The following is a 23,347-nucleotide window of genomic DNA, read 5'->3' as shown; positions in this document are numbered from 1 at the left end:
GAAGCAGATTTTTCTCAGTGCAGCCATCCTGTCCCTACGTCTCTAGCATGCTGCCTCGAGGAATTTCTCCCTGACTGACCTCAGCTTCCAGCCCCCTTCTCCGCTTCCAGGTGCTGAGGTGCCTCCCTTCTCCCTGGTCTCTCCCTTCCTCTCCCTCCACCTGCCACAGCCCGTTCCTGTGGCAGCTCCCCACCACCACTGACCCGGCCCAGCCACGTGGCAGTGGGGAGCTTTGACTTTCACCCCAAGAAACACCATCAGGGTATTTTTCTAAACAAAATTAATGAATTCTCTAAGAACACTTTTGCTTCCAACTTCTAAAATTTAAAAAAGACTCTGTGCTATTCACATATGTATTTTATTAATTTATATAGTAATAGCTTGCAAGTCTTTTTAAAAATTTCTGATTGGTTTAAAACCTAACTGTATGTTTTGGGGCATTTTCTCATGCCGTTAACTATCCTTTGGGAGCATTATTTTTTTTTTCCAAGAAACAGTTTCTTTTTATTCTTCTTATTACAAAAGAAATGCATCCTTATTCCTTAAAAACAGTAACAACCACAGGCAACCAGAAGGAGGATTAAAAAAAGTTATTGACAGGCTGGGCATGGTGGCTCAAGCCTGTAATCCCAGCACTTTGGAAGCCTGAGGCAGGCGAATCTCTTGAGGTTCAAGACCAGCTTGGCCAACATGGTGAAACCCCCTCTCTACTAAACATACAAAAATTAGCCAGGCATGGTGGTGCGTGCCTGTAGTCCCAGCTATCTGGGAGGCTGAGGCAGGAGAATCATTAGAATCCAGGAGGTGGAGGTTGCAGTGAGCCAAGATCGTGCCATTGCACTCCAGCCTGGGCAACACAGTGAGACTCTGTCTCAAAAAAAGAAAAAATTACTGATGTGCCCACCACCCCCTGGCCCCCACGCCCCAACCAGATGACTCCTGTCGACATTCGCTGTGTGGATTTCCAGACCTTTGCTGTTGCTCATGTGCACAAGTGTGGCACACAGGGGGTCTTGCAGGGCCACCTGTGAAAACCTTTCAGCAGGCTGGACGCTGTCTGGAAGGCACCACAATTGGTGTAAGCAGCCCCCTGCTGCTGGGAGTTCAGACAACCTCCCAGTCCTGCTCCAATGTATCATGCTGCCAGGAACACCCTCGTAGATGCTCCCTACGTATATTTTCCACTCCCCCTTAGAACAGCTCCCTAGAGGTGAGAGGATGTGAATAGCTTTGAGATGTTGCTACTGAGAGGTGGTGGTCAATGGAGCAGGTTCCAGAGGCAGCCTGCTTGGTTGGATTCCAGTCCTGGTGCCACCTCTTCCAGGCTGGGGCAAGTTTCTGAACACTCTGCCCCTAGTTTCCTTGCCGCTCCAATGGGCTAATGGTAACACATTCACTAGAGAGCTGTTCTGAGGATGCACTGGGTTCACCCTTGTCGCTCAGGCCCTGCACGTGGGTGGCCTGTGTAACTGATGGTCACTGTCACAGGGAGCATGTGCCACCCACATACTAGTGTTCTCAAGATCCCTGACCGTGTGATATTATCATCCCTCTGACACCCAATCAACAGAAAGGAAGGCACACATTTATTAAATAAATGAATGAATCAGTGAAGCGATGGTGTAACGAGAGCTCAGATTTTGCTTCAGCCAGACCTGGGCTCAGACTCTGCATTGCCTTGGGCCAACTTTAAGAATCGAACAAGTTGCCTAACCTCTCCAGATCTCAGCGAAATGGAAATCCATCCACTTGCTCATTCATTCACTCAACTCCTCTGTTGTGAGGGCTGCTGCGTGCCAGGTGCTGGGCTCTATCAGTGAACAAGAGGAGAAAAGAGGCCCAGGTCTCTGTCCTCCACGTGCCTGCATTCTAGGGGCAACGCTGCGCCCTTGCCTGCGCTGTTAAGGAGATGATGTCGATCCAGTGCCTGGAGCAGCAGGTACTCCAGGACAGGATGGTGTGGGGCCATCCTCCAGCTCTGCTTTGACCAGGTCCACTTTGAGTTTAAGCAGAAAGAGATCAACTCAAGACCTATTTTAACCTCAAAACTGCTCCGTGGGGCTTCGCCCCTGATGGTGGTGGTGCCTGGCGGGGAGGTGTGGTGCAGAGACTTACTGGGGGCCGAGGTACTGTCAGAAGGGTCTTCTGTTCTGGGTGGCTCCAGAATGTGGCCCTGACTGTAGGAGGCCCTATGGCGGCTCGGCCCCCTCCCTGACAGGGGCTCTGTGCCTTCTTCCCCAGGCCAGGAGGAGGGGGGCTGCCTGCCCCGCCCGCAGTGCCCACAGGAGTGCGCCTGCCTGGACACTGTGGTCCGATGCAGCAACAAGCACCTGCGGGCCCTGCCCAGGGGCGTCCCCAAGAATGTCACAGAACTGTGAGTAGTCCAACAACCCCTCTTTTGTTGGAAATTTAAGTCGTTTCCAATTTTTTTTTTCCTGTCATAAATAGCACCAATGTGAACACCCTTCACTGAAATCGCTGGGCGAAGAGCGGTGTGTTTTTAGGACTCTCGCTGCCTTTTCCTGATGAGAAATCTGTTTCCTTTGCACTCCCGCTGACCATGTGAGAAGGTGGCCTTCTTGCCTCCCTGGTCAGCACTGAGGATGGTGGTGCTGAAATCCTAGTTGATTTGTATTTGGTATCTGAGCACATGTGGAGGAGTGGACGTAGATGCATATGACAAACAGGGGTGGGAAGCTGGGACCTCTTCAGCAGACACCTCCCAGCAAAAGGCTCTGGCCAGCTCCTGACCTCTGAGCTCTTTCTGTCCTCTGGGAGCCCTCCAGGCCTCCAAAGCTGAGCTCTTCTCCCTGCACCACCGGGACCAGCGATGAGGTTTTCATTTATTTCTTGCATTACCGGCAAGGCTGACCTTTTCTTCACAAGCGCATACACCACACGGGCCTTTCCCTGCACCTGGCCTGCCCCGTCTTCACCCCGTTTCCCACTGCAGAGTTAGTGCTCTGCAGACCTGTTTCCTCCTTGGAGCCTCCTAGCAGCCCTGAGAAGAATGGGATGGGTGGGGCAGCTTACCTCCTTTGACAGTGGATGCTGAAGTTCACAGCCTGTGAAAATCTTTTAACTTCTCTAAACCTCAGTTCTGTCATCTGTGAAATGGGACTACTTGGGTATGTGGACAAGGGCTGCTTCAAGGATCAAATGAGATGGGTGGGAAGTCAGTTTGTATGAAGCCAAGCGAGGGGTAAGGCTGACACAGCTCTGCTTTGGCTGCTCTCTGGGGCTTTGGGAAGTAGGAGAGAGCTGTCCTGCAGGCTGTAGTTATTGGGTGGGAGGCTTGGCTCAGCTCGTGGCATTGGGCCACTGCTCAGCAACCACCAGGCTGGAGGCATGAACGGGCGGTCGGCGAGGAAGGGAAAAGGGGGAGATTCAGAGCGTCTTGAATCCCAAGCTCTGTCCTGTAGAAATGGGAACCTTGAGAAGCTTTGGGCTTAGGAGGACTTTGGTGGACTTGGTTTTAAGGACAGTGACTTGGATAGTGGTGGATAGAGTAGAAGCCAGAGGGGAGGTCCAAGGTGCAGAGAACAGACGGAAGAGGCTGCCGCAGGCACCCAGGCGTGGTTGGCGGGTGGCGTGAGAGAGCAGTGGCAGCACTGGCCGCAGAGGGAGGTGGAGAAGCGGCATCAGGGCGCAGAGTCTGGATGGCAGGAGGGCCAAGGGGCACTGTTAGAATGAGGGGAAACTGTTTGGACGGTCTGGATCGGAACCAGCCTCAGAGCCCACACCAGCAGGTGGAGAGGGGGCCCTGGGAGCTGGCAGGGCAGTAATGTGCAAATCAGATCTATTTATCCAGGAAAGAGCAGAGTAGGGAGGAGAGGGCAGGGGCCCAGGAGGTGTCTGTGGACAAGGAGGAGGCTGGGAGGGCAAGAAGGGAAGTGGGAAGGGAACCGAGAGAGGCCACATGTCTCTTGGCTTTTCCCAAGTCCTCTGGGTGGCATCTACCACATGGCCTCAACAACGTACATATTTTCTCCTCTCGTAAGCGATTCCAGAATGGCTTACGGCCCATCATGTGGCCTATGTGTAGGAAAGGACGTGAGAGCAAAGTTCCTGGCTGCGGGGAAGGCTGTCCTCCGCGTGGCACTGCCAGGGGTGGCGATGGGCACTAACGCCGCTGTGCTCTCTCTGCAGCTATTTGGACGGGAACCAGTTCACGCTGGTTCCAGGACAGCTGTCTACCTTCAAGTACCTGCAGCTCGTGTGAGTATCCAGGCCGCTTGAGGACAGGAGGGCCTTTAGCATCTAACCATCAGAACTCCAGCTTCCTGGAATTTCCGACAAACCTCGCTTCTGGGCAGATCCCACTTTTTTTTCCTTCCCCCTCTTCCCACACTTCCCCCATCCCCAACCCCATCCCCATCCCCATCCCCCGTCCATGTCCCCTCTGTGTGCCTAGAGCTGTTTTGCCACCTAGTGGCCACGATTAGCAATTGCATAGTTCTGGGCCCTGTTGGGCTGGACCTGCCTCTTCCTCCTGCCCACCCATCTCCTCAAAGCTCCTTGAGGCTGGCTGCTACTGTTAAGGGGGGTTATCCTTGCAAGGTTAGGTGCCAGGAGAAGCAGAGGGCGACGGAAGCCTTCTCGGTCCAGCTCAGCTCTCAAACCAAATATGAACGACGGCAGCTACAAATACATACCTGTAACTAGGTTTTCTTTAGGCTAACCTCTGCTTTTCTGTGATTTCCACCTTTGACCCTTTCTACTCCATGGAGATATACACAACAAGCCTCGGGATAATAAGTTCGGCTCCTTTCAGTCTTCCAGCCTATTTAGCTCCTCACTTTGATTGTCTTTATCTGCTCCTGGGCCAGATTCTACCAAAAAGAAGCCCAGAGCCGTGCACTCCAAGTGCATTCTGTGGGCCCACGCCAGTCCCAGAACTGTTTGTAATGGGTCTGTAATTACACAAAGTGCTTCCATCAGAATCTAAATCAATATATTGCCTCCTTCGTTGAGAAAGTCTTGCTATGAAAATCGTATTAGCCAAACGAAGCTATGCACGGTGACTGCGTCTTGGCCCAAGTTTCTTATCGTGGGCTGGTGAAAGTTAGTTCAAGGACTGGGCACTTTGGGTGGTCTGGCTTACAGGGTTTGGAATCTCCAATTTATCTGTCTTTGCTTAATGGCCTGGCCAGTGTGTGTTGAATGTTCCGGTGGGAGGCGTGAGAGGGGATGGAGTGGGTGTGATTCGGTGGCTGGTGACAGTGCCAGGGAAAGAGAATACTGCAAGTTCCCCGCCCTTCTTTGGTCTAACCTGAAACAGCTCCACTAGGGGCTCGGACACGCTTGAGGAGGCAAGGAGAGGAAAGAGGACTCATGTCAAGTGAGTTCTTCCTGGGAAACTGCCTCTTGGGGGCTGAAGTGCCGCCACCTCATCACAGGGAAGGGTCAGAAAGTGTGTTGAACATTCAGTAGAGCACTTAACTCTATCTCCAAAGACAGGGGGATGACTTAGAATCAGATTAGAGGAAAGTTCAGGAGGAGGAGGTGAAGGCAGGGCACTTCGTTGCATCTTCTAAGTGTTTCCTGAGCCAAGAGTACATGCAGTGGGCAGCTGTGAAGGCCCTGAACTTGCGGCCCCCTCTCCAGACTGTCATGGATTAGGGAGGATGCAGGGGAAGGGAAGGTGGGTGATAAGGCTTCCAACAGAGGTCAGTGGTGATTAGGACTGCAGCTGGAGGAGGATGTGATAAACTCAGGGAGGGGCTGGGGAGAGGGCATCTTGGAACACGAGTTGGAGTTCACTGGTGGGCAGAGGGAGCAGGCTGTCCAGGAGCACAGTGTGGTCTGCTCAGAGGACTTTAAGAAGCATAGTGAATCCCAAGCCTGGGAAGCCTGGGGGGCAGGGAGCAGAGGGAGGGAGGAGCAGCAGACCCAGCAGCACCGAGAGGTGGCCAGTCCATATGCTAGGCACGTGGGCACGACTGTGGTGTTTTGGTGGGGAAATGGCCTCATCAGCTTTGCGTCATAGACTGCTCTGGTGCCACCTGCGTGGCAGATGGATCAAAAGGGGCAAAGCAGTGGGTGAGAGATGAGGGCAGAATCCCAGGCAGGAACCAGGAGAGAGAGAACGCTGGCTCAAGAGGAAAAGGAGGGCAGGGTGCGAAAGGTGACCAGGGCCACCAGCCAGGGGCGGATCAGATGGGTGGGACGAGAGGGCGGATGTGTGGGTAGGCGGTATTGCTGGAGCTGGAGCTTGGGGAATGGGGCATGGGAGGGAATGCAAGATGTGGACGGCATTTGAGTGTGAGCATCAGGCAGAGGAGTTCATGAGAGGACAGGCTGGGACTATGGGGGAGGGGGCACTATGTGCACAGGGGCGTCTCTGATGGCACCCGGATTGGACTAAATGGGGCACAGATGGGGCTTAGCGATCCCCATGGATCTTGGCTGAGTATGAAGGAAGCTTCTAGCAGAGACTGAGAAGGCACAGCCAAAGACCCCCGAAGACAGTCAGGAATGGAGGCACGAGGGCGGCTGGAGTTTTGAGAAGACGAAGGCGGTCAGTTGTGCCCGATGCCGCAGGTGACTTGGAGGGGCCATGGCAGCAGGCTGGGCTTGGGGCAGGTGGACCGGCTTTGAATCTGCCTCTGCCTCCAACCAGCTGGCGACCCTTCGGGAGTCACAGATCCCTGAGACTCTGGGTCTTTGTGAAATGGAGCTGCCTTCTCCCTCACAGGACTGCCTCGTAGGGAGGGTTCCTGAACCAGCCCGGCTAAGGTCCTGGCAGGAGAGAGAGGAGTGGTGTGGTAGTGTTGCGTGTGCCGGAAGCTTTTTCATAACTGAGCAGTGTTCCACTGTACCGGGGTGGCTGTACCACAGTTTGCCCATCCATTCATCTGCTGGAGGACACGGGGGTTGTTTCCAGCATGGAGCTATTGCAAGTGTGATTTCCCTTCTTAATCTGCCTGGATGTGGTCCAGAGGCCACCGACACCCTGGTGGGAGTGTTCCGATGGCGAAAAAGGGCAGAGCCAGGCTCTACCCACAGAAGGGTGGGGTGGCGGTCAGGAAACAGAGGAGCCAAGCCCTGGTCCCCCAGGGAGCTGAGGGAGCAGTGCAGGGCTGTAGCTAAGCAAGCACTGTGAGCCAAGGCTGTGCACCTGGGCTCCTCTCCAGCCCTGGTTAACCTGGCTGGGGAATGGCCCTGGGCAGAGTGGGAGAGGGGAAGAAGCCCATGACCATGAGCCAGTGCTGAATGAGTTATTTCTAAACCAGGATGCCTTTGCCTTTTCCAGGGACTTGAGCAACAACAAGATCAGTTCCTTAAGCAATTCCTCCTTCACCAACATGAGCCAGCTGACCACTCTGTGAGTCCCAGCAGGGCTTGGGTGGGGGGCCACAGGCTGTGGGGCCATGGCTGTGAGTCATTCCTCAGCTCCAGCCTGTGCTGTGAGTTGCTCCCCAATCCCTCACATGCAGACACTGTGCCTGCTAGAGAGGGTACTGGGCCTGAGAGCCTAAAAGACTTTCAGAAAACATCTTTCATTGTGAACTACAACATATGGTATATACGGAAAATAATAATGCAAAAAAAATTAAAGGTACAGTTTAACAAATAATCAAAAAGCTAGCACATGTGTAGATACCAGGTCAAAAATTAAGAGCTATCGGCAGGGTGTGGTGATTCATGCCTGTAATCCAGCACTGTGGGAGGTGGAGGTGGGCAGATTACTTGAGGTCAGGAGTTCAAGACCTGCCTGACCGAAATGGTAGAACCCTGGCTCTACCAAAAATACAAAAATCAGCCAGGCACTCCAGCCTAGCGACAGAGCGAGGCTCAGTCTCAAGAAACAAACAAAAAATTAAGAGCACTTGGCCGGGCATGGTGGCTCATGCCCCTAATCCCAGCACTTTGGGAGACAGTGTTGGGTGGATCACGTGAGGTCAGGAGTTTGAGACCAGCCTGGGTAACATGTGAAACCCCATTCACCTTCCAACACCTCGTTTTACAGATGGAACAGTAGAGCCAGTACCCAAGAAAGGAAGGGGCCCTGACCCAGCCAATCTCCTGAGCTCAAGCCAAAATACAAAATACAAAAAATTAGACGGACATGGTGGTGCACATCTGTGGTCCCAGCTACTTGGGAGGCTGAGGCAGGAGAATGGTTTGAGCCTGGGAGGCACAGGTTGCACCGAGCCAAGATCAAGCCACTGCACTCCATCCTGGGTGACAGAACTAGACCCTGTCTCAAAAAAAAAAAAAAAAAAAGTGCTATCCTTGATAATCCCCTGCTCCTGCCTCTCCCAGCTCTGAGACCCAGGCAACCACTGATCTGCTTTCTGTCGCTATAGAAAGCAGTGAGAGGCTCACTGCAAACTCCTCCTCCTGGATTCAAGCGATTCCCCTGCCTCAGCCTCCCGAGTAGCTGGGATTACAGGCGCCTGCCACCTTGCCTGGCTAATACTGGCATTTTCTAGGGTTTTACACACAAATGGAAAGACTTGGTTTTGCTTGGCTTCTGCGCCCAGCATGCTGACTTTGAGATTCATCCATGGCGTGGTGGTGGTGCGTGTACCAGAAGCTCTTTTCTGTAGCTGAGCCGTGTTCCACTGTACCGGGGTGGCTGTGCTGCAGTTCGCTTACCCACTCATCTACTGGGCGACACGGGGGTTGTTTCCAGCATGGAGCTATTGCAAGTGTGATTTCCCTTCTTAATCTGTCTGTCTGCCATGGATGAATTCAATTACTTGGAAGCATTTTAGGACAGTGGCTTAGCCTGTGGGCTCTGGAAACTGAACACTATAATGAAAATCCCTTCTTAATAACTTTTTTTTTTCTGAGATGGAGTCTCGCTTGTTGCCCAGGCTGGAGTGCAGTGGCGAGGTTTTGGCTCACTGCAACCTCCGCCTGGTGGATTCAAGCAATTCCCCGGCCTCAGCCTCCCAGCAGGGTAGCTGGGATTACAGGCGTGTACCACCAAGCCTGGCTAACGTTTGTATTTTTAGTAGAGACAGGGTTTTGCCATAGTGGCCAGGCTGTTCTCGAACTCCTGACCTCAGGTGATCCACCCACCTCAGCCTCCCAAAGTGCTGGGATTACAGGCATGAGCCACCACACCTGGCCCCTTCTTAATAACTTAATAATGTGACCCTGGAGAAGTTCTTTCACCTCTCAGGGCCTCAGTCTCCTCATCTGTAAGATGGGAGTAGTAACAGCACCTTCCTCACTGTCACAGCTTTTCAATAGTAAATTATTGTAGATGATGTTACCTGTCCACCCTGGAAGTGGTCGGCTGAGACAGTGAGCTCCCTGCAGGCAGGTCCTGGTCAGGTGCCACGTTCATAGTGAACTCGCCTATGTGCCTTGCTGGGGCAGCCCCTTAGGGAATGTTCTCAGTCATAGCAACAGCAACTCTGCTTTGTTGAGGGTTTATGAGCGCCTCACCTGGGTTTAGCCCCCAGGACAGCCCTATCAAGTTGGCATTATTTTTGTCCCTATTTTACAGCCAAGGGAACTGATTGAGGCAGAAGGGGTTTGGGGGCATGCGCAAGGCCACCAGTTTCTTAGGGCCCAGCCCATGCGCTTGCGCGCTGCGCTGCCTTCCTTCACAGGGCATGAGGAGGCTGCTGGGTGAGAGGGGCCTGTACGTCCTGGGCAGCAGCCGAGCCCGAGGGGCCAGACGCTCACCCGGTGCCCTTCTTCCTCTGCAGGATCCTCAGCTACAACGCGCTGCAGTGCATCCCGCCGCTGGCCTTCCAGGGACTCCGCTCCCTGCGGCTGCTGTAAGTCTCCTCACTGGCCATCCTGCCAGGAAATCCGCCCCCCACCCAGGGTCCTGCCACCCACCTGGTGGGCAGAAATGTCCCCATGTCTAGGGTCCATACTGTGCCACGGTGGAGCCCAGGGTGCTGTCACTTAAGCCCCTGTGGATACTCTCATTCCCAAGAAGCTGGGGTGTATGTAGGAAATGATGTGAGAAATAGGGGTTGCTGTCACCCCCAAGATGGGTTTGTGGTGGGGGGGGAACATCCAAAATAAGGCGGCCCTTCATTTGCATAGGAGACTTCTGTTTAGGTTGAAAAATGTTTGTTTAAAAGAGGTTTGGGAACCTTTTCTATGAGTTCTCACTGTGAGGTTTTGCCTTGGGATCAAAGGCCTCAGTCCATCCATTAGGACGGCCTCAGTCAGCCCACCAGGGGCAAGGTGACATTCTCCCAGCCCTAACCTGTGGCTGGCCTTCTTAACTTCCTTCCTAAGAAGCAGCTCGTCCTGCTTAGGCTCCGCTGCTGAAGAGGGAGGGCTCTGGGCACACGGGTCCTGTCTGTAATATAAACACGGTGTTTCAGTCCTCCTGAGGGCTAGGGGACAGGCAGTCCTCCTGGAGGGTCTCTTCCCTGTGGCCAGTGGGGCAGGGTCTCTGAGCTGGGGGCCATCTCCCTCGGGGCACTGGCCGAGAAGCCTGGAGGGTAGGCGTGGCCTGTCCCCTCTCTGCAGAGGGCTGGGCCTCTCCCTTCAGCAGCTCTCCCATTGCTGTCCCTGGATGAGGCAACAGCAGCCTCTTCTCTTCTCAGGTCCCTCCACGGCAATGACATCTCCACCCTCCGAGAGGGCATCTTTGCAGACGTGACCTCCCTGTCTCACCTGTGAGTACTCCAGCCCCATTCTCTGGGCCTCTTTGGATTTCAACAGGAAGACCCCACCTCCTGAGATTGTCAGAATTTGTTGCTTTTATCCTGAAATTAAGCTTGTGAACTTCCCATGTGCACCTTCTGGGACTCGTGTGTCCAGAGGTTGATCAGCCACAGCAACAGAGCAGAAAGTTCCTCGCGAGCAGTAGTGAAGGTTCTAATGACCACTGGTCGGTTGCTGTGCACTTTGTCTGCCTCAGCTAATGCGCTCCTCGCAGTTATCCTGCAACATGGGCACTGTGGTTCTCATCTTTCACACCAGGAAGTGGATGGAGAACAAGTGAGACACTTGCCCAAAGCTGCACGGCTGCGGGTGGTGGGGTTTCTGACTCCTCGGCCAGTGCTCTGAAGTGCTCCTGCCGTACTGCGCCTCTGACTTCACACGGTGGGGGATAAGCTCTGGAATGTACTACCTTCAATAGGTGCGGTAGTTCGATGTAGAATTACTTCCAAAACCTTTTAGCTGGCAGTGCTATGAGAATTCTTTAAAAGTAGTGGGCTTGATTCCTCAAAAAACTCGACACAGGATTACCATATAACCCAGCAATCCACTCTAAGGACTTTTGTATATCCAAAAGAACACATGTACCCCAGTGTTCACCGCAGCAGGATCCACAGTAACCCCAAAGTGGAAACAGCCTGTGTCTGTTTGATAAACAAAATGTAGCACATACAGACAATGGGGCATTAGCCATAAAATGATGACGTGCTGATGGGTGCTACCACATGGATGAATCTTGAAGGCATTGTGTTAGGTGGAAGAAGCCAGACACACGAGGATGACTATTGTATGATTCCGTGTATATGACGTACCTAGAACAGCCGAATTCATGGAGACCAAAAGTAGAATGGTGGATGCCAGCAGCTGGAGGCAGGGCCATGGGGACTTGGTGTTTAATGAGCATGGACTTCTGTTTGGGGTGATGAAAATGCTTTGGAAGTAGGTAGTGGTGAGGTTGTACACCACTCTTCAATCAATGGCACTAATTTGTATACTTAAAATGGTGAAAGTGGCAAATTTCTTGTTATATATATATTTTGCCATATTAAAAAATTGATGAAGTCAAGCACTGGGCTATGACAGGGCCATCCTAATTCTGGAGGTTGGGTTGGGCACCGAGCAGGCACATTCTCTCCTGGCATCTCTTGGCACTACTGGCCAAGGCCGGGTGGGGGAACTGTGGCCACGTGGACTATGCCTGGGACCCCAGGTTCAACTGTCTCCTTTGGCTCTCAGCCCCATCCTCAAGCCCCAAAAGGGCCTGGTGGGCAGGCATACCCAGGTTGGAGAGCTTTGGGGACCCCAGCCACTCTTCTTGAAGTTCATTCACTCATCAGTCTCGCTAGATTTTCTCAGCTCTAAGGCTCGCCTTTTCTACATTTTAAACTCTAAAACCAGAGTGTATATTTAATATGGTAATGTTCCTCGTCTCTCCTAAAGCATGTTAAATCAGCAATTCATCGGTCTTAGACTTCAAGAAATAAAATAGTAATAGGTGCTGCTCTTTGAGGGTCTCCCTGAATCAAATACTGTACTCTGTGCTTAATCTATGAGGTCTTGTTTACCCCATGACTGAATTGGGGAGTGGATTTTTGTTATGCACCAGCTCCACGTGATTGGCAGGGACTGCCTTGAGGACCCAACTGAAGATTCCAGGGCTGGGCCTGGACTCAGTAGGAGTGGTGCAGTGATTGATTTGTAATGTCTGCCATGGCAGTGGGAGGGGTAAGGGGCTTTGCTCCAGGTGGTAGGATTTGATTTATTATTTCCATTTTACAGTCCTAGGTTCTAAAAAGTTAGGCAGCTTCTGGCCGGGCGCGGTGGTTCATGCCTGTAATCCCGGCACTTTGGGAGGCTGAGCCAGGTGGATCCAGGAGGCCAGGAGATTGAGCCCAATCTGGCTAACACAATGAAACCCCGTCTCTACTAAAAATACAAAAAATTAGCTGGGCATGGTGGCATGCGCCTGTAGTCTCAGCTACTTGGGAGGCTGAGGCAGGTGAATCACTTGAATCTCGAAGGCAGAAGGTGCGGTGAGCCAATATTACACCACTGCACTTCAGCCTGGAAGACAGAGCGAGACTCCTCAAAAAAAAAAAAAAAAAATTGTTAGGCAGCTTCCCTAGGATTTGAATTTAGGTGCATCTGATTCCAAAGTTCTTTATTTATTCTTTGCTCTATTACCTTAATAAATACATCCCAGGTAACCAGAGTGACTCTGGTGCTGAAGAATTTACGAACACAAGGTTTCTGCCCACTGTGACCATTTGGGATCTTATAAAGAGAATTCAAAGGAAGCAGTGACTAACTCTGGGCAAGTCCAAGGGCCTTCACAGAGGAGGTACCATTTATGCTGCCATTGGAGAGGAGCTAGGAGTTGGTCAGTTGGAGAAAGTGAGGAAAGGAATTCTAGAAAGAGGGAAGAGCACACGCAAAGGCGTGAAAGCCAGGAAAGGGCATGTTCAGGGATGCTGCGTTGTCCAGTATAGGATAAAGGATGTTTGGTTAGGGAAAGAATGTGGGGTGGGAGGAGACGGATCTGGAAAGGGACACTGGAATTCTGTTGTGAAGGGCCGTTTGTGTCTGCTAAGGAGTTCGGACCTCATCGCATATAGAAAGGGAATTGCGGATAATTGAGTTGTAGGAACTCCTGGGAAGCCCATAAGCCCATGGTGACATACGGAAGGTGAGTGGGATGGGAGGAGGCAGGAGTGAGCCCTGCTGGAGGTGGTGGCTCTGGACATAGGCCAGGTGGGGACAGTGTTGTTTATTGTTCCTACTGACTTGAATTCACAGGGGCTTGTTTCCATCTGTGTTGGATAATTTTTGGTTGCATGCTCATTTTTGCTAGCATGTCTTTAGGAATTCTGAAGACCTAAATTGGAGATGCTCTGGAGATGCCCCTCTCCATAGAGCGTTTGTGCGTGTCTCTGCTGGGCACCAGGGGCTGCTGCCACCCTGGAACCACATAGCTTTTGTTGCATACCCCTGGGCATAGCCGAGTGTCCACTTTCACTGTCCACCTTGCCAGGCTGGGCCTTTACAGCATCTGGTCTACATTTCATACCTTTGCACCCCCCTTAGTGTCTCTCTTCTACTCAGGGTTTAACTGTGCAGATGGCCAGTTTGCTACCTTTCCTCCTTTCTCGTGAGAACCAAATAACACCCAAGTACATGTTTTCTCCAGCTCAAAATCTGGGGGGTTTTTGTTTTTTGTTTTTGTTGTTGTTGTTGTTTGACATGAAGTCTTGCTCTGTCACCCAGGCTGGAGTGCAATGGTGTGGTCTCAGCTCACTGCAACCTCCGCCTCCCCGGTTCAAGCGATTCTCCTGCCTCAGCCTCCCAAGTAGCTGGGATTACAGGCACCTGCCACTATGCCTGGCTAATTTTTTGTATTTTTAGTAGTGATGGGGTTTCATCATGTTGGCCACGCTGGTCTCGAACTCCTGACCTTAATTGATTCACCTGCCTCAGCCTCCCAAAGTGCTGGGGTTACAGGCATGAGTCACTGTGCCTGGTAAACACTATAATTTATTATTTGATGAAAACCCAGAATAAAATAGACTCTACACTCTGATTGACAAACATATACACAGGAAATGGAAGGGAATACACTAAAATCAAATTAGTTGCATTTATGGGATGATAGATGGTTCTCTTCTTTTTGAATTTCCTTTGCGCTGAGATGTTGTGCTTTTCTTGTGCTTTAGACAGACATTCATTCATTCAGCAGACATTGGTGCCTGCTAGTGCCTGACACAGCTGGGGACTTACTGGTCTCTGCCCTCAAATGCAGGAGACAGTATTGCACACAGAAAGATCGCCTGGGAGTGAGGTGGATGGTTCTGCAACTTGTGAGGCAGCCAGGGGAGGCTACTTCAGTCCAGGTTACATAAATAGGAACCGGGAAGGGGCTTGGCATGAACAGATCAAATAGCTACTGTTTCAGCTTTTTCCATATTATGCCAGAGATCAAGAACAAGGGTTATTTATACTTTGGCTGGGGTGTGAACCTGAATCCGCAGTCCTTCTGGATTGGCGTGGCCTGGCTGCAGTGTCTGCGCAACGACCCCTGCCCACCAAATACATCTCCGTCAGGCATTGGCTCTGCACGCCCCACTGAGTTCACAGCAGTTTTCGTCAGGAGATGAATGTGAATTACAAGTACTACTGAAGAGACAGCAAGGTGGTCCTCAGCCACAAAAATCCAGCCTTTGGATCAATGAAAGCTTGTGATGTTGAATTCAGGTGTGGCTCAGAGTCTGTTCAGTATAGAAACAAGGAAAAGCAAGTGTGGGCCAGTCCAGAATTCATATTTTTGAATCACCTTAGCTGGGCCTTTGCACCATCTTTTTTGTGATGAAGAGAGGGGAAGGAGCACTTAATCTCAGGTGCCACTTTGATGCCATTTACAGAGGGAACTGTAAGCCACATCATGTGCCACACATTCACAGGGCCTCAGATTTCCTTTTGTTGGCCTTTTTCTCTAAATGAGCTACAGGACTGAAAGAAGGCATTCCAATGACCCTTCAACTCATGGCTCATTGCCAGGCCACACTCCGTATCATGTGCTATAAAAAATACTTTTAAATAAATTGTGTATTTATCTTTTGAATAACATACTTATGTGACACCACGCTTTTTATTAGTATAAAAATACGAATCTGGTGAGTGTAAGCATTTTAAATATGCCACCATTTTTGAATTCCTGTTATCTTAAAAAGTCTTTGTTTTTCTAAACATACCGGAGCTTCAGAAAAAATCTCCCAGGGTGGATTAGAAAAAAATTAGCCAGGATGGATGCTATCAGCAAATAAGGAGCAAAAATTCAACCCATGCCGAGGCCGAACCTGCTGTTTCCTGAGCACCTCCCTCGGCACCTCTTTTAGGTCATGTGTGCTTGTCTGTCTCCTTCTTCTAGGTTGCAGGCTCTTTATTGAAGCATGAAGTGACCCCCAGAGATGTTAAGGGAGCCACTCAAGGTCGCCCAGGCAGGGTGCAGCTGCCTGGGGGCCACAGTCCAGGTCTTGTTCAGCCTGATTCATAAGATCATGAATCATCAGCTGAGCTGTTTTGGGGAATTCCTGTTCAGAGCCACTGCCGCTTTAATCAGGTTGTACACATCTCAAGGGAACCACTTCCTCTGTCCTGCCCAGAAACAGGTGGAAATGGCAGGGCATCCATTGGTTACTTAGTAAATGTGCCCATTCTCATTCATGTTATTCAGCCGTATATCTTCAAAATAATGTTGCTATCGATGAAGTACAGGCATAAGTTGCTGATTTTCCTATTTGCTGAATCAGAGAACTCTGGCTAACCCTCCCTCCCTGCCTGCCTGCCTGCCTGCCCTCCCCCCCTCCCTCCCTCCCTTCCTTTTTCTTTCTTTTTTTTTTTTTTTTTTGAGACAGAGTTTCACTCTTGTCACCCGTGCTGGAGTGCCATGGTGCGATCTTGGCTCACTGCAACTTCTGATTCTCCTGCCTCAGCCTCTCTGAGTAGCTGGGACTGCAGGAATGCATCGGTATGCCTGGCTAATTTTTACATTTTTAGTAGAGATGGGGTTTCACCATGTTGGCCAGGCTGGTCTTGAACTCCTGACCTGAGGTGATCTGCTTGTCTCGGCCTCCCAAAGTGCTGGGATTGCAGGCATGAGCCACGGCGCCCGGCGGGAACTCTGGCTCTTTTTTCCCCACAAATCCACATCTTGTCCATCTCTAAGTCTCTCATGTGATTTAGTGGAGAGATTCTGAGCTTGCCCATCAGACTGGTAAGAAAGAAAGGGATTGGCAATCTGTTGGTGCAGACAGGAGAGCAGGCACAGCCTTGGACTGATGGCCAGTGTGAGTGGATACAACCTCTGCCGGCAGGGCAGCTATTAGCATAGTACACGCCCTGCCTCTGCCCCTGAATCCTGCTTCTAGGCATCTGTTCTAGAGAAATATTCATACCTCACAAGGAGGAGCAGGGTGCAGTGGCTCACACCTGTAATCCCAACACTTTGTGAGGCTGAGGCGGGTGGATCACTTAAGGCCAGAAATTTGAGACTACCCTGGCCAACATGGTGAAAGCCCTGTCTCTACTAAAAATACAAAAAAAAAAAAAAAAAAAAAGTTGGGCATGGTAGTGTACACCTGTAATCCCAGCTACTCAGGAGGCTAAGGTACAAGAAGCACTCAAACCTGGGAAGCAGAGGTTGCGGTGAGCCGAAATTGTACCACTGCACTCCTGGGCCACAGAGCGAGACCTTGTTTTAAGGGAAAAAAACCAAAGAGGCACGTACGAGTGTTCACTGTCTTTGGAAGCAACCAGAATGTCCAGCAGCAGCGACGCTGCTCACGGTGCCACGGGGCATCCACTCTTCAGGATACTGTGGGACAGTGGACACAGTGAGAGGGATGCTTATATACTGACTGGGAAGATTCCCCAGGCGTGCTGTTTAGTGACAAGGAGCAAGCTGCTCAGTAGAGCTATGCTTTGTAAGGAGGCACCATGTGTGTACATGGGGGGAGGGCCTGGAAGGCCTCACGTCCGAGCATGGTGACCCTGCAACCGTGTGTCCCCTTGTGAAGGGCAGTGACAGTGAGGTGTAGACTTCTGTTTTTTTGTAATGGGAATGTATCACAATTTATGTGACCACTCCCCATTGATGAACATGAGTGTTTCCAGTCTTTCTATTACAAATAAGGCCATTGCACAGATGTCTTTACGTGTGCCCACAGGTAAACACCCAGAAACAATGGCTGGCTCAGAAGGCAACTGTGTGAGTCACATGATAAGTGTCACACAATCCCCCTCCATAGGGGCTCTACCATTTTGCACCCCCATCAGTAACACAGGAATGTGCCTTCAAAAAAAATTGAGGTGAAATTCACATAATATCAAATTAACCTTTTTTTAAAAGTGTACAGCTCAGTGGCATTTAATCATTCACAGTGTTGTGCGGGGCGGAGGCTTGCTTTGTCTGCAGTGTCTGAAAGTGGCTGACAATGAGAATGCATTCATGTGTTCTGTTTAATTAAAAATGAAAAGAAAAATAAGAGCATGGGTTTCAGAGGCAGGCAGCAGCGCATCTGGATCCAGGCGCTGCCCTTGGCTAGTTGTGTGACCCCAGGGAAATTACTTATTCCATGGGCGGCTCAGCGCCCACGTCTTTGAGATGGAGAGAAGACTTGCAGTGCGGGGCTGATGACATGATGTGGTGCACAAACACAGGAAAGCCACTGTCTCATTGCAGCGGTCGATGTGGGTTGCTTTCTCCCATGCACACCGGAGGCAGTGCATTCGTAGGCTCTGGCCCCAACAACTTGGGTTCAAGTCCCAGCTCCCCGTTTCTCTGTGTGATCCTCAGCCTTTGTGAGCCTCAGTTTCTGCACATGTGAAATGGGGAGAGTAGTGTGTGGTGAGGACTGAGACAGTGTGTATGCAGTGCTTAAAACAGCACTGGTGGCTGATTACAGGTGTGGTGGCTCACACCTGTAATCCCAGTATTTTGGGAGGCTGAGATGAGTGGATCACCTGAGGTTAGGAGTTCGAGACCAGCCTGATCAATATGGTGAAACCCCATCTCTACTAAAAATACAAAAATTTGCCGGGTGTGGTGACATGTGTCTGTAATCCCAGCCACCTGGGAGGCTGAGACAGGAGAATCACTTGAACCCAGGAGGTAGAGGTTGCAGCGAGCCAAGATCGCGCCATTGCACTCCAGCTTGGCAACAGAGTGAGACTCCATCTCAAAAAAAAAAAAAAAAAAAAAAAAAGCAACACAGCACTGGCTACACAGTAAACGTGAAATGGAGGAGGCTCAGATTTTTGCCAGCCCCTGGTGGACTGCCTGGGATCCTAGGTTCCCAGTGGGTGAGGAATCCTATGAAGCTGTAATGCCTGCTTCTCTCTCTGCTTTCTGCTCAGGGCCATTGGTGCCAACCCCCTGTACTGTGACTGCCACCTCCGCTGGCTGTCCAGCTGGGTGAAGACTGGCTACAAGGAACCGGGCATTGCCCGCTGTGCTGGGCCCCCGGACATGGAGGGCAAGCTGCTCCTCACCACGCCTGCCAAGAAGTTTGAATGCCATGGTAAGCCCAGGAGCATATCCTCCTGCTGCTGGGGGTCACAGAACTGGCCCAGCACTGCAGGGCCTTCCCAACATGCCTGCGTCCCCGTGGTGACTGCTGGGCGGGGGGTCAGGGGACAGGAACGAGGCACCTGCAGCTCGATGGCTCCCTTCCAGTACTGACATGTCACGGACAAAAAAAGCCAGGCAGAAAAATCTCAGGCCGTCAGGGCTATAATCCCTCCCTGTGGTTACACAAGGAAAATAAAAATAGCAGCAGTGTTTCTGGAAGCTCCAAGCCTCAGCAGAGCAAGCTCTCAGACCTCCGTTTGGTAGGTGTTGTGTTCAACAGTTAACTGAGACCTCTCTCAGTCCCTGGTGGAGCAGGGGACCCCGCAGCCACTCTCCTGACATTTACAGAAATACAGAGCCAGAGTGTCACTGGAGGCTGCTTCCAGCTTTTCCCCAAGACCCTCCACTGTGGGCATTTGTAAATACATGTTCAGGGATTGAGTGACAGACAGCTCAAGCCCCAGAAGCCCTGCTGAGCACAGACAGGTGGCTGAGTGGCCGCTGGGCTGGGCTTTATGTGCAGGGTCACAGCGGGGGGGGGGGGCACCGGAGGCCACGGAGCTCGGCCCTTGCCCTCTGCAAGCTCAGAGGCCACCGTCGGAAATGAAGCTGACAGCCGTTGGTTAATGAGGAGGTCCTGGGCCACCCTGCTCGCAGGATGCTGTCACAGCCGTGACAGCTCAGAGGGGCCTGATCTGTGGCTTGGCTGTTGGGAGCAAGTCAGTTTATGCTGAGACATTTGCTCTGTGTTTATTTAATGGGGTAGGATTGGTGTTGGTGAGAAGGATTTTCTTTGTTTTTGTTTTTTTAATTATTATTGAAATAGAACACGCACACACATTAAAGTACACAGATCATGAGTGAATGAGTTGCTGAAGTTTCACAAACTGAACTCACCCAGGTAACCTACACCTGAATAAACAGAACCTCACCTGGGTGCGGTGGCTCACACCTGTAATCCTAGCACTCTGGGAGGCTGAGGTGGGTGGCTTGCTTGAGCCCAGGAGTTTGAGACCAGCCTGGGCAACATGGCGAGACCCTGTCACTACAAAAAATTTTTTAAATTAGCTGGGCATGGTGATGTGTGCCTTTGTCCCAGCTACTGGGAAGGTGGAATTGGGAGGATCACTTGAGCCCAGGAAATTGAGGCTGCCATGAGCCATGTTTGTGCCAGTGCACTGTAGCCTGGGTGACAGAGTGATACCCTGTCTCAAAAGGAAAAACAAAAAAGGAAACAGAACCACACCTCCACCCCAGAAGTCCATCATGTGTTGTAGTTATTGCTGTAAAGTGTTTTTATTTCTGTCCATGCTCATGCCTCCTCAGCAGGAGCAATATTCCACCTCTTGTAGAAGGTGTCTTCTGGGGAAGCCTGAGTTCTCTGGTCTTCCTATTTAATCTCTTGAGATCCTGATGCCCTTGACGGGGGGTGTCCCAAGTGGCCCAGCTGCTGGCTCCTCTGGTTACCTCCACAGCCAGTGCATCCTGGAGATGCTGGAGGGGCCTGCCATAGCAGGGAGGTGGGGGAAAATGGTCCTCCCTGGCTCAGGCGTGGAGGGGAACAACCCTGCTCCCTGGCATGGCCAACCTGCAGAGCCACGCTTGGGCACAATGCTCACAGAGCCACCGTCTCCTCTCTGCCAAGGTGGCCACCTTCTGTCCTCCTAATCAGCAGGTTCAGGCTGGGGTCATTGCCCCAGAAGGGCATGAGGGGACACAGCAAAGGTTGGCCAACTTCAGTGGTAGCAGCTGTGCCCTTACATGGATCATGCGGCCCTAATGGCCACTGTGCACAGCGCCCACTGCCTGCCTGCCAAGCACGCTGTGTGCACTGGAACTCACTGGTTTAGCTCTTCCAGGGCTGCACTGAGCCCTCTGGCTATGATCGGAATACATGCCTGAGGCAGGGGCTGTCATTAACCCCATTTCACAGAAAAGGGTCTGGAGGCTGGAAAGGTGGGCAGTGCTTGGTGAGGGGGGTGGTATGAGCACAATCTGGGGAAAAATCAGGAGGGAAATGGCTCATTGGAAGTGGGCTCCTAGGGGGGTGAGAGGCTCTGTACCCAGCCCTGGGCTGCCCACCCCTCCCCCTGTACTAACACCCTCTCCTTGCTGCAGGTCCCCCCACGCTGGCTGTCCAGGCCAAGTGTGATCCCTGCTTGTCCAGTCCCTGCCAGAACCAGGGCACCTGCCACAATGACCCCCTTGAGGTGTACAGGTGTGCTTGCCCCAGCGGCTATAAGGTGAGTGGAGGCAGAGGCTGGGAGGAGGAGGGCTCCTCGCGTGCGCTGCAGGCTGTCCCTCCCCAGGGCCCAGAGCACTGCCTGGCTCAGAGCAGAGCTTGAGTGAACCTGTAATCAATGACTTAACATGTGAATGAATGAATGAATGAATGAATGGAGTGGGCAAATGAATGAATGAAAACAAGTAACTCCTGGGACAGGGAGGCTGAGCTGCTGAGGGTCTGGCTGGCTGTTGGCTCACACTAACTCCCAGGTCTCCCTGGGGTCCCCATCACTGATTTTCCCCCCAGGGCCGAGACTGTGAGGTATCCCTGGACAGCTGTTCCAGTGGCCCCTGTGAAAACGGGGGCACCTGCCATGCACAGGAGGGCGAGGATGCCCCATTCACGTGAGTTGCCTGAAGGGGCAGGAGCCTGGTGAGTGCTGATGGGGCGCACCTGTGCCTCAGGGCCTTCTCTCCATCAGGGATGGCCCAGGCTTCCATGCCCTGAGGGGAGGTAGAGGCAGCTGTGGGGAGCAGGCATGTATACCAAATCATAGCCAGAGGGCCCTCCAAGCCCACCGGGCAAAGCCCCTCCTTGCCCAGATGTGGTGGGAGCACAGAGAGACCAGCGGACGCCTGAGCTGCGCAGCTTGCCGGCGCCAGGGGTGAGCAGAGCTTGGAGCAGGCTTTGTTGCCTCCTGCTCCAGCCCTTCTTCCTGCTCCTGCCAAGTGCCATGGGGGTGTTTTTGAAGGCACCAGGAATCCATGGCCAAAGCATATACAGTGCAGTGCCAAGCGCCACAGCAGGGCATTTGAAATTCCTATAAATTTCCACTCACTCCAAAGCCTCCAATCTCCCTTGAACAGCTCGCTCCTGGCAGTGCTGCCTACAGGCAGGGCCCTGGCCAGCCCCCTCAAGCTGCCACCCTGAGCTCCTGAGACACAGCTGAGGTTGCTGCTGGGTGGGCGAGGCCTGCCCAGAGGTGGCAGCCCAGGCCTGTTTGGTCTCTTTGGGGTCCCCCCATCTTATAAGTCACATTGGGTACTGTGGGAGGGGATGGACCCCCGGCCCTGCCCTGAGCAGCCCATTTCCTGCTATTCAGTGAAGGGGCCAGCCCTAGTGACCCCATCTCTTAAGTCCTTCCAGAGCCGACATCACCGCCCAAACCCCCTCCCACTGGCTACTTCCCCCAGGAACCCCCAATGAGCCCCACCCTCCCAGAGCTTTCCTGAGGAATACGTAGTATTTAGTTGCTGAAAATAAATTGCTGGTGCAATAAATTGGCTCTTCAGAAAATGATGTTGAGTCTAGTGGCAGAAATGGCTGCGCCTGCTTCGGCCACCCAAATCACCAGATGTAAAAATGAAACAGTACGTGGTCTCTCTTCCCTGGGTTGCCTTGGAAACGGCGTCCTTACACTCTGCACCCAGCCTCCTCTGGGCTTCAGTGAGCAGCTCCATGGGCGCCCCTCCTCATTCCTGAGACACTCAGCGGGGGCTGAAAGGACACTCCCTTCACCTTGAGATGGAGGATGGGCCAGTCCCCTCACCTGGCCTTACAGACTGTGGGCCGGGGGAGCGGGCCCTGCAGGTGGAAAGGGGGTGCCTCCATGAGTCCCCCTCAACCCTGAGGCTCTCTGGGCGCCTGTTATCCCCTGACCCACGTCCAGTCCCACTGCCCTGCTCCTGCTGCTACCAGAGGGCACTTCCTGAAATGTGAGGCTGACCCTGTCACCCCAGTGGAAAACCCCGCTGCTGGTCCCCTCCAGCCTTCGGGGAAAAATTCCACCGCAGACTATTTCCTGAAATGGTGGTTTGCGTTCTTTTTACTCACGTAACTCCCCAAACATATTCTAAAAACTCTACATTCCCTCACACATTCTTAGATTGACAGCTAAAATGTTCATTATAAGTTTTCCATTGCAAAGGAGGTAATTTTCCAGATATTGTAAATATTATGAACATTTAAAGATAAAGCTATTGCTTTATTTGGGAGGTTGAGGTGGAAGGGCCTAAAGACCAGGAGTTGGAGGCCAGCCTGGGCAATGTGGCAGAATCCCCATGGCAAAACCCATCTCTACAGAAAATTAAAAATTAGCCAGGTGTAATGGCGAGTGCCTGTAGCCCCAGCTTCTCAGGAGGCTGAGGTGGGAGGATTGCTTGAGCTCAGGAAGTAGAGGCTGCAGTGAGCTGTGATCACACCACTGCACTCCTGCCTGGACAACAGATTGAGACTTTGTCTCTAAAACCAAAAATTAAGTTTTAAAAACTGTGACATTAAATCATTCTTTTATCATCCTCCAATGAAATCTAAACAGCATGGCATTTTGACACTTTTTTTTTTTTTTG

The 23,347-nt window shown here is 52.0% G+C and overlaps 1 protein-coding gene across 5 annotated transcripts in view; it reads left to right on the top strand.

The window, feature by feature from the left end:
• The window catches only part of SLIT1 (slit guidance ligand 1), a 189,857-nt gene that overhangs the window by 148,482 nt on the left and 18,028 nt on the right, over positions 1–23,347 (top strand). For all 5 annotated transcript variants that reach the window (XR_004269883.1, XR_004269881.1, XR_004269882.1 and 2 more), the window contains exons 21-28: positions 2,242–2,374; positions 4,150–4,218; positions 7,256–7,327; positions 9,672–9,743; positions 10,533–10,604; positions 18,559–18,722; positions 20,891–21,015; positions 21,306–21,403. Coding sequence is in view for 2 of the 5 variants with exons in the window: in XM_032281172.1 (XP_032137063.1) it covers positions 2,242–2,374; positions 4,150–4,218; positions 7,256–7,327; positions 9,672–9,743; positions 10,533–10,604; positions 18,559–18,722; positions 20,891–21,015; positions 21,306–21,403 (805 nt within the window). In the remaining 3 variants the exon portion in view is untranslated. The remainder of the gene's footprint in view (positions 1–2,241; positions 2,375–4,149; positions 4,219–7,255; positions 7,328–9,671; positions 9,744–10,532; positions 10,605–18,558; positions 18,723–20,890; positions 21,016–21,305; positions 21,404–23,347) is intronic.

This window comes from Sapajus apella, unplaced genomic scaffold (assembly GCF_009761245.1).
Source record: "Sapajus apella isolate SASKATOON/1434 unplaced genomic scaffold, GSC_monkey_1.0 scaffold13, whole genome shotgun sequence".
In the NCBI taxonomy this organism is placed as follows: domain Eukaryota; kingdom Metazoa; phylum Chordata; class Mammalia; order Primates; family Cebidae; genus Sapajus; species Sapajus apella.
The sequence above is the reverse complement of the archived record's forward strand: the minus strand, read 5'-3'. Positions and strand labels throughout refer to the sequence as shown.